This window comes from Serinus canaria, unplaced genomic scaffold (genome assembly GCF_022539315.1).
Source record: "Serinus canaria isolate serCan28SL12 unplaced genomic scaffold, serCan2020 HiC_scaffold_302, whole genome shotgun sequence".
NCBI classification, from domain to species: domain Eukaryota; kingdom Metazoa; phylum Chordata; class Aves; order Passeriformes; family Fringillidae; genus Serinus; species Serinus canaria.
In genome coordinates this window covers 1-10,023 of record NW_026108416.1, presented here as the reverse complement: position 1 = coordinate 10,023, position 10,023 = coordinate 1, and the positions used below count along the sequence as shown (strand labels likewise).

Genomic DNA, 10,023 nt, shown 5'->3' with positions numbered 1-10,023 from the left:
GGCCGAGAAGATGTCACAGAGCAGCAGGTGGAGCGTGGCCAGCTCCAGGGCCAGGTCCACGAAGCCGTCGTAGGTGGCCATGTGGGCGCTGGCCTCGGCGGTGGCCACGGCCTGCAGGAACTCGGTCATGGTGGCCCAGTTCTGCTCCAGGAAGTCGTTCATGAAGGTCATGTAGGGCTCCTTGTCGCCGAACCTGGGGTCAACGCCGCCATCAAGGGGTCAACGTGGTGGTCAAGGGGTCAATGTGGTGGTCAAGGGGTCAACGTGGTGATCAAGGGGTCAACGCCGCCGTCAAGGGGTCAACGTGGTGGTCAAGGGGTCAACGTGGTGGTCAAGGGGTTGTCATGGTGGTCAAGGGGTTGTCATGGTGGTCAAGGGGTCAATGTGGTGGTCAAGGGGTCAACGCCGCGGTCAAGGGATCAACGTGGTGGTCAAGGGGTCAACGTGGTGGTCAAGGGGTTGTCATGGTGGTCAAGGGGTCATCGTCGTGGTCAAGGGGTCGTCGTCGTGGTCAAGGGGTCACCATCATGGTCATGGTCAAGGGGTCACCACCATGGTCAGGGGATCACCACCATGGTCAAGGGGTCATCGTTGTGGTGGTCAAGGGGTCATTGTCGTGGTCAAGGGGTCACCACCATGGTCACGGTCAAGGGGTCACCACCATGGTCTGGGGTCACCACCATGGTCTGGGGTCATCGTCTTGGTCAGGGGTCACCAGCATGGTCAGGGGTCATTGTCATGGTCAGGGGTCACCACTATGGTCATGGGCAAAGGGTCATCGTCATGGTCAAGGGGTCATTGTCGTGGTCAAGGGGTCACCACCATGGTCATGGGTCATTGTCGTGGTCAAGGGTCACCACCATGGTCATGGGTCACCGCCATGGTCCCATGGTCCACCATCATAGTCAAGGGGTCACCACCATGGTCTGGGGTCATCGTCTTGGTCAGGGGTCACCACCGTGGTCAGGGGGTCACCACCATGGTCTGGGGTCATGGTCAAGGGGTCACCACCATGGTCAAGGGGTCACCATCATGGTCTGGGGTCATGGTCAAGGGGTCACCACCATGGTCATGGGTCATTGTTATGGTCTGGGGTCACCACCATGGTCTGGGGTCAACGCCATGGTCATGTTCAAGGGGTCACCACCATGGTCTGGGGTCACCGCCATGGTCAAGGGGTCACCAGCATGGTCTGGGGTCATCGTCTTGGTCAGGGGTCACCACCATGGTCAAGGGGTCACCATCATGGTCTGGGGTCACCATCATGGTCTGGGGTCACCATCATGGTCTGGGGTCATGGTCAAGGGGTCACCACCATGGTCATGGGTCATTGTTATGGTCTGGGGCCACTGCCATGGTCTGGGGTCACCGCCACGGTCATCATCTCGATCAAGGGGTCACAGAGCCCACTCAGGATGTCCCCACGGTGGCCACCTACGTGGTGAAGTTGGCCAAGTTCTGGATGACCTTGGCCACCAAGGTCAGGCTGCGGGCGGTGGCCTCGCCGGGGTACTCCTGGACGAGGCCGAAGAGGCTTGGGGACATGATGGCCGGGCAGAGGAACCTCAGGAAGAGCGAGGCCGACACCAGGCGCTGGCCGATGGCCGCCTTGCCGCGCGCCGCGCACTCGTCCCGCCACGCCGCGAACACCTGGCCCAGCTCCGCCGGGAAGGACCTGCCCGGGGACACCGTGATGGGGACAGGGGACACGCCGGTGCCACCGTGGTGGGGGGTGGAGGGGGTGGTGGCATCGTGTGGAGGGTGGGCATTAAGGGGTGGGCGTGGTTGTCTCGGTGTGGAGGGGAGGGTGGTGGCCATCACTATGAGTGTCACCAGGTGTGTCCCCAAGTCCATCCTGGTGTCCATCTCTGTCCCCAGATTTTTCCCCAGGTGCATCCTGGTGTCCATCACGATCCCAAATTTGTCCCCAGGTCCATCCTGGTGCCCATCGCCATCCCTGTCACCCAAGCTTGTCCCCATCTTGTCTCCAAACTTGTCCCCATCACCATGTCCACCCCAGGATGGTGACAATCCCCATCTTTGTCCCCAGGTTTGTCCCCAGATCCACCCTGATGTCCATCCTCTTCTTTGTCCCCATCTTTGTCCCCAGGTCCACCCTGATGTTCATCCCCATCTTTGTCCCCAGATTTGTCCCCAGGCCCACCCTGTCACCCACCCCAGGATGGCGACAATCCCCATCTTTGTCCCCAGATCCACCCTGATGTCCATCCCCATCTTTGTCCCCAGATTTGTCCCCAGATCCACCCTGTCACCCCCCCCAGGTTGGTGACAATCCCATCTTTGTCCCCAGGTCCACCCTGATGTCCATCCCCATCTTTGTCCCCAGATTTGTCCCCAGATCCACCCTGTCACCCACCCCAGGATGGTGACAATCCCCATCTTTGTCCCCAGGTCCACCCTGATGTCCATCCCCATCTTTGTCCCCAGGTTTGTCCCCAGGCCCCCCCTGTCACCCCCCAGGTTGGTGACAATCCCATCTTTGTCCCCAGGTTCCACCCTGAGGTCCATCCCCATCTTTTGCCCCAGAATTTGTCCCCAGAGACTCCAACCCTGTCACCCCCCCCCCAGGATGGTTGAATACACAATCCCCATCTTTTGGTCCCCAGATCCACCCGATGTGTCCCTCCCATCTTGTCCGCCAAATTTGTCCCCAGATCACACCCTGTCAACCCACCCCCAGGTTGGTGGGTGACAATCCCATCGTTTGTCCCCAGGTCCACCCCTGATGTCCAGCCACATCTTTGTCCGCCAGATTTGTCCCCAGATTCCCCCCTGTCCACCCCCCCAGGATGGTGACAATCCCCATCATTTGGTCCCCCCAGATCCCCCGGATTGTCCCTCCCCATCTTGTTGTCCCCAGGTTTGGTCCACAGACTGCACCCTGTCAACCCCCCAGGTTGGTGACATCCATCTTTGTCCCCAGGTCCACCCCGATGTCCATCCCCATCTTTGTCCCCAGGTTTGTCCCCAGGCCCCCCCTGTCACCCACCCCAGGTTGGTGACAATCCCATCTTTGTCCCCAGGTCCACCCTGATGTCCATCCCCATCTTTGTCCCCAGGTTTGTCCCCAGGCCCCCCCTGTCACCCACCCCAGGTTGGTGACAATCCCATCTTTGTCCCCAGATCCACCCTGTCACCCACCCCAGGTTGGTGACAATCCCCCACCCCTGGTGCCCACCCTGTCCCTGATGCCACCACCACGTCCCAGCTCCTCCCAGGTTCTCCAGGCCCCGGTGCCACCCCGGTGCCACCCCGGTGCCACCCCAGGTGTCCCCAGGTGTCCCTCACTCGGAGCCGTCGGTGATGCGCCTCAGGGTCTCCTCGCACACCTGCCGCAGGTGCTGCTGGTGCTCGGAGAGCTCCAGCCCCGAGCACCTGCTGGGGTCCACCTCGGAGCTCTCCTCGGAGCTGCAGAGCTGGGCCACCACCTCCCCTGGGGACAGGGGACAGCCCGTGAGGGGACCGAGGGGTCACCAGGGTGGGGATGGACTGGAGGAACCCACAACATGTCACCACCTCCCCTGGGGACAGGGGACAGCCCGTGAGGGGACCGAGGGGTCACCAGGGTGGGGATGGACTGGAGGAACCCACAACATGTCACCACCTCCCCTGGGGACAGGGGACAGCCTGTGAGGGGACCGAGGGGTCACCAGGGTGGAGATGGACAGGAGGAACCCACAACATGTCACCACCTCCCCTGGGGACAGGGGACAGCCTGTGAGGGGACCGAGGTGTCACCAGGGTGGGGATGGATGAGAGGAACCCAAAACATGTCACCACCTCCCCTGGGGACAGGGGACAGCCCGTGAGGGGACCGAGGGGTCACCAGGACGGAGATGGACAGGAGGAACCCACAACATGTCACCACCTCCCCTGGGGACAGGGGACAGTCCATGAGGGGACCAAGGGGTCACCAGGGTGGGGATGGAGGAGAAGAACCCATACCACGTCCCCATGGGGACAGGGGACAGCCTGTGAGGGGACTGAGGGGTCACCAGGACAGAGATGGACAGGAGGAACCCACAAAATGTCACCACGTCCCCATGGGTGGCCAGAGATGTCCCACAACTCATGAGGGGACAGAGAGGTCACCATGACGTCCCCATGGGTGGTCAGAGATGTCCCACAACCCATGAGGGGACAGAGAGGTCACCATGATGTCCCCATGGGTGGTCAGAGATGTCCCACAGTCCATGAAGGGACCAAGATGTCACCACCACGTCCCCATGGATGGTCAGGGATGTCCCACAACCCCCATGTCCACTCCCACCCGGGGTGTCCTGCCCCCCCTGCCACCTCCCCGGGGATGTCCCCAGTGTCCCCTGCGCGTACCCAGCGTGTCCTGCAGGTACTTGGCCCCCACCAGCTTCATGTACTCGTCGATGGCCTTGGTGGCCAAGGTGTTCTCGCGGAAGATCAGCGCCTCGCGCTCGTCGAAGCGGTCGAGCTCGGCCACGCCCAGGTCGATCAGGAAGGACTGAGGGGACACCCGAGGGTTGGTGGCACTTGGGATACGCGGGAAGGGTTTGGTGGCAGTTGGGACAGCAAAGGGCTTGGTGGCACTTGGGGGTTTGATGGCACTTGGGACACCGAAGGGCTTGGGACACCAAAGGGTTTGGTGGCACTTGGGACACCAAAGGGCTTGGGACACCGCAACGTATGGATTGCCCCCAATCTGAACAACCCAATTCAACCCACCAACCCAACACAACTCAACTCAATGCATCCCAACACACAACCCACACCAACCCAACCCAACCCATCCTATCCTCGCTCAACCCAACCCATCCCAACCCAACCCAACCCAACCCAACTCAACTCAACCCAACCCAACACAACCCAACTCATCCAACCCAACCCAACCAACCCATCCTATCCTCGCTCAACCCAACCCAACCAACCCAACCCAACCGAACCCATCCAATCCAACCCAACCCATCCAACTCAACCCAACCCAACCCAATGCATCCAACCCATCCCAACCCAACCCAACCTAACCCATCCTCACCCAACCAATCCCAACCCAACTCAACCCATCCCAACCCAACCCAACCCAACCCAACCCCACCCAACCCAACTAATCCAACCACACCCAACCACACCCAACCCAACCCAACCCAACCCAGCCCAACCCAACCCAACCCAACCCAACCCAACGCAACCCAACGCAACCCAACCCAACTCAACCCAACCCAACCCAATGCATCCAACTCATCCAACCCAACCCAACCCAACCCAACCCATCCTCACCCAACCCAACCCAACACATCCAACCACACCCAACGCAACTCATCCAACCCATCCCAACCACACCCAACCCAACCCAACCCAACCACACCCAACCCAACCCATCCCATCCCATCCCAACTCATCCAACCCAACCCAACCCACCCAACCCCTCCCCACCTTGGCCTTGCCGGTGCTCTGCAGCACGCGCACCAAGGCGCCGGCCAGCTCCTCCTTGTGCCGCGCGGCGATGGCCGGCTCCAGGCGCCCGCACAGCTCCCGGTAGTGGAAGGTGATGAACTCCGCCAACTCCTTGTAGCGCACGATGGGCAACACCCTCACCTGGCGGTAACGCCCGCGCAGCCGCAACGCCGGCGCCGCCTCGGCGTTGGCACCGCCGCCAGCACCGCTCAGGGGGTACCAACGCTCCAGCGGCTGCGGCGCCGCCGCCAGCTCGGCCAGCGGGATGGTGACGGATGCCAGCGGGTGCCAGCCGGCGGGGGGGTGGTGGCGGCAGAGGGTGACGGTGAGGGCGCGCGCCGGCGGCAGCGCGGGCAGGTGGAAGAGCTCGCCCCAGAAGAGTTGGCCGTCGGCGCCGGCCGGCTTGGCCGTGGTGCGGGCGAAGAGGGCGCCGTCCAGCTGGAGGTGGCAGCGGAGGCGGCGGCGCGGAGGGAGGTGGCGTCCCTCGTAGAGCCACAGGGTCAGGGACAGGTCCAGGCGCTCGCAGTTGTCCTGGGGGTGTGGGGACAATGGGGACAGTGGGTACAAGGGGACAATGGGGACAAGGGGACAATGGGGACAGTGGGGACAATGGGGATAAGGGGGACAAGGGGACAATGGGGACAGTGGGGACAATGGGGACAGTGGGGACAAGGGGACAAGGCGACAAAGGGGACAAGGGACAAAGGGACAATGGGGACAAGGGGACAGTGGGATAAGGGGAGAAGAGGACAATGGGACAAGGGGACAATGGGGACAGTGGGGACATGGGGACAATGGGGGCAGTGGGGACAATGGGGACAATGGGGACAATGGGGATAATGGGGACAGTGGGGACAATGGGGACAAGGGGACAATGGGGACAAGGGGACAGTGGGGACACCCAGCCCAAGGAGAGGCGAGGACGGTGAGGGGGCTGGGGGTGGCAGGGTATCCCCAAGGTGTCCCCAGGTGTCCCCAAAGTATCCCCAAGGTGTCCCCAGGGTGTCCCCAGGGTGTCCCCAGGGTGCCCCCGAGGTGTCCCCAAGGTGTCCCCAGGGTGTCCCAAGGTGTCCCTGAGGTGTCCCCTGGTGTCCCCAGGGTGTCCCCAGGGTGTTCCCAAGGTGTCCCCACGGTGTCCCCAGGGTGTCCCCGAGGTAACCCCAAAGTATTTCCGAGGTGTCCCCAATCCCCGAGGTGTCCCCAAGGTGTCCCCAGGGCGTCCCCAAGGTGTCTCCAGGTGTCCCCGAGGTGTCCCCAAGGTATCCCCGAGGTGTCCCCGAGGTGTCCCCAAGGTATCCCCGAGGTGTCCCCAATCCCCAAGGTGTCCCCAGGTGTCCCCAGGTGTCCCCAGGTGTCCCCAGGTGTCCCCAGGTGTCCCACCTTGTCGGGCTGCGCTGCCCGCCGCAGCTCCTCGATCCAGCGGTCGCGCTCGGCCAGGGAGGAGCAGCTGAAGGAGCGGCTGCCCTCAGGTGTGATCACCTGGGGACACGGAGGGGACAGCGAGGGGACACTGGGGGTGACAGGGACATGGAGGGTGACAGGGACATTGAGGGGACACTGGGGGTGACAGGGCACTGAGGGGACATTGAGGGGACAGGACACTGAGGGGACACTGGGGGGGACAGGGCACTGAGGGGACACTGGGGGTGATGGGGACATTGAGGGGACAGTGGGGGTGACAGGGCACTGAGGGGACATTGAGGGTGACAGGACACTGAGGGGACACTGGGGGTGATGGGACAGATGGGGACAGCTGGGGGACAGGGCACTGAGGGGACACTGGGGGGACATTGTCGGTGACAGGACACTGAGGGGACAGTGAGGGGACACTGGGGGGACAGGGCACTGAGGGGACACTGGGGGTGACGGTGAGGGACAATGAGGGTGACAGGGCACTGAGGGGAAACAGAGGGGACAGCGAGGGGACACTGGGGGTGACAGGGCACTGAGGGGAAACAGAGGGGACAGCGAGGGGACACTGGGGGAGGCAGGACACTGAGGGGACTCGGGGGGTGATGGGGACATTGAGGGGACACTGGGGGTGACAGGGCACTGAGGGGACATTGAGGGTGATGGGGACACTGGGGGTGACAAGGCACTGAGGGGACACTGGGGTGATGGGGACACTGGGGGTGACAGGGCACTGAGGGGACACTGAGGATGATGGGGACAGCGAGGGGACACTGAGAGGGACAGGGCACTGAGGGGACACTGAGGTGACATTGAGGGGACACTGGGGGTGATGGGGACATTGAGGTGACACTGGGGGGGACAAGGACACCTTTTCGGGGTGCCCTTTCTGGCCGTACCTGGAAGCAGAACCTCTCTCCCAGGACGCTGCCGTGCAGCGGCCGCACGGTGACATCGGCCCCGCTCAGGTCCAGCTCCGGTGGTGGCACCAGGGACTCGCGGGAGGCGCTGCGGCTGGGGACCCTGAGGGGACAGCAGTGTCACCTGGGACCCTGAGGGGACCCTGAGGGGACCCTGAGGGGACAGCAGTGTCACCTGGGACTCCAAAATGGGGACAGCAGTGTCACCTGGGACCCTGAGGGGACAGCAGTGTCACCTGGGACCCTGAGGGGACAGCAGTGTCACCTGGGACCCTGAGGGGACAGCAGTGTCACCTGGGACACTGAGGGGACCCTGAGGGGACAGCAGTGTCACCTGGGACCCCAAATGGGGACAGCAGTGACACCTGGGACCCTGAGGGGACCCTGAGGGGACAGCAGTGTCACCGAGCCAGGAGTGTCCCCTACCTGTCACCCTCGGGCAGTGCCACCACCCCTTGGTCACTTTTGGTGCCACCGCGACTCTTCCTGTCCCGGAGGATCCTCTTCCAGAGCAGCCCCTGGGGACAGGGACAGGGACAGAGACAGTGACAATGACAGTGATAGGGACAGGGACAGGGGGACAGGGGGACAGGGAGGGGACAGGGACAATGACAGTGACAATGACAGGGACAGGGACAGGGACAGGGACAGGGACAGTGACAGAGACAGTGATAGGGACAGGGACAGGGACAGGGGCAGGGACAGGGACAGTGACAGGGGAGGTGACAGGTGGCAGGTGACAGGTTACAGGTGACAGGTGAGGTGACAAGGACAGGTGACAGGGACAGCGACAGGGACAGGGACAGGGACAGGGACAGTGACAGGGGACAGTGACAGTGACACAGGGACACAGGGACAGGGACACAGAGGGGACAGGGACGGGGACAGGGGGACAGGGATGGGGACAGTGACAGTGACAGGTGACAAGGACAGGTGACAGGTGACAGGTGAGGTGACAGGTGACAGTGACAGTGACAGGTGACAGTGACAGGTGACAGGTGAGGTGACAAGGACAGGTGACAGGGACAGGTGACAGGTGACAGGGACAGGTGATGTGACAGGTGACAGTGACAGGTGACAGTGACAGGTGACAGTGACAGGTGACAGGTGACAGGTGACAGTGACAGGGACAGGTGACAGGGACAGGTGAGGTGACCGTGACAGGTGACAAGGACAGGTGACAGTGACAGGTGACAGGTGACAGGTGACAGGTGACAAGAACAGGTGACAGTGACAGTGACAGGTCGGTCCCACCTTGACGTTGCTGAACTGGGAGCTCGGGGGGGGCTCAGGGCGGGGGCTGCGCTCCTCGGGCTCTGGGGGGGAGCGCTCAGCAGTGCCACCCCCTGTGCCACCCCCTGTGCCACCCCCTGTGCCACCCCCTGTGCCACCCTCTGTGCCACCCCTGTGCCACCCAGTGCCACCCGGTGCCACCTCCGTGCGACCCCCAGTGCCCCCCAGTACCCCCTGTGCCACCCCTGTGCCACCCTCTGAGCAACCCCTGTGCCACCCAGTGCCACCTGGTGCCACCCCTGTGCCACCCTCTGTGCCACCCGGTGCCACCCCCTGTGCCACCCTCTGTGCCACCCCCTGTGCCACCCCCTGTGCCACCCCTGTGCCACCCCTGTGCCACCCCTGTGCCACCCCTGTGCCACCCCCCTGTGCCACCCTCTGTGCCACCCTCTGAGCCACCCCTGTGCCACCCTCTGTGCCACCCAGTGACCCCCAGTACCCTCTGTGCCACCCCCTGTGCCACCCTCTGTGCCACCCCCAGTGCCACCCGGTGCCACCCCTGTGCCACCCTCTGTGCCACCCGGTGCCACGCTCTGTGCCACCCTCTGTGCCACCCTCTGTGCCACCCAGTGCCACCCCCAGCGCCCCCTGTCCCACTGTGCCACCCCTGTGCCACCCCCAGTGCCACCCTCTGTGCCACCCCTGTGCCACCCGGTGCCACCCCTAGTGCCACCCCTTGTGCCACCCTCTGTGCCACCCCCAGTGCCACTCCTGTGCCACCCCCTGAGCCACCCAGTGCCCCCCAGCACCCCCTGTGCCACCCCTGTGCCACCCCCAATGCCACCCCCTGTGCTACCCCAATGCCACCCACTGTGCCACCCACTGTCCCACCCCCTGTCCCACCCCTGTCCCACCCCTGTGCCACCCCCAGTGCCACCCTCTGTGCCACCCCCTCTGCCACCCCTGTGCCACCCCCCTGTGCCACCCCAGTGCCACCCCCTGTGCCACTCCC

The 10,023-nt window shown here is 63.5% G+C and overlaps 1 protein-coding gene and 1 long non-coding RNA gene across 3 annotated transcripts; one reads left to right on the top strand and one right to left on the bottom strand.

Moving 5' to 3' along the window:
• Nucleotides 1-3: 3 nt before the first annotated feature.
• Nucleotides 4-9,177, bottom strand: RASAL3 (RAS protein activator like 3; the record flags this gene model as incomplete). Its single annotated transcript, XM_050987836.1, has 9 exons — nt 4-193; nt 1,439-1,675; nt 3,310-3,454; nt 4,354-4,498; nt 5,428-5,979; nt 6,829-6,927; nt 7,758-7,881; nt 8,205-8,296; nt 9,033-9,177. Coding segments are annotated over 9 exons (1,729 nt in total), but the record flags the coding sequence as incomplete, so codon positions are not given.
• Nucleotides 1,731-3,276, top strand: LOC127061231 (uncharacterized). 2 transcript variants are annotated; one of them, XR_007780669.1, is made up of 3 exons: nt 1,731-1,890; nt 1,932-2,448; nt 2,981-3,276. It is a non-coding gene; the product is annotated as an uncharacterized LOC127061231 (long non-coding RNA). The 2 variants fall into 2 exon arrangements; XR_007780668.1 differs by having other exon boundaries at nt 1,731-2,110; nt 2,159-2,448.
• Nucleotides 9,178-10,023: the final 846 nt, after the last annotated feature.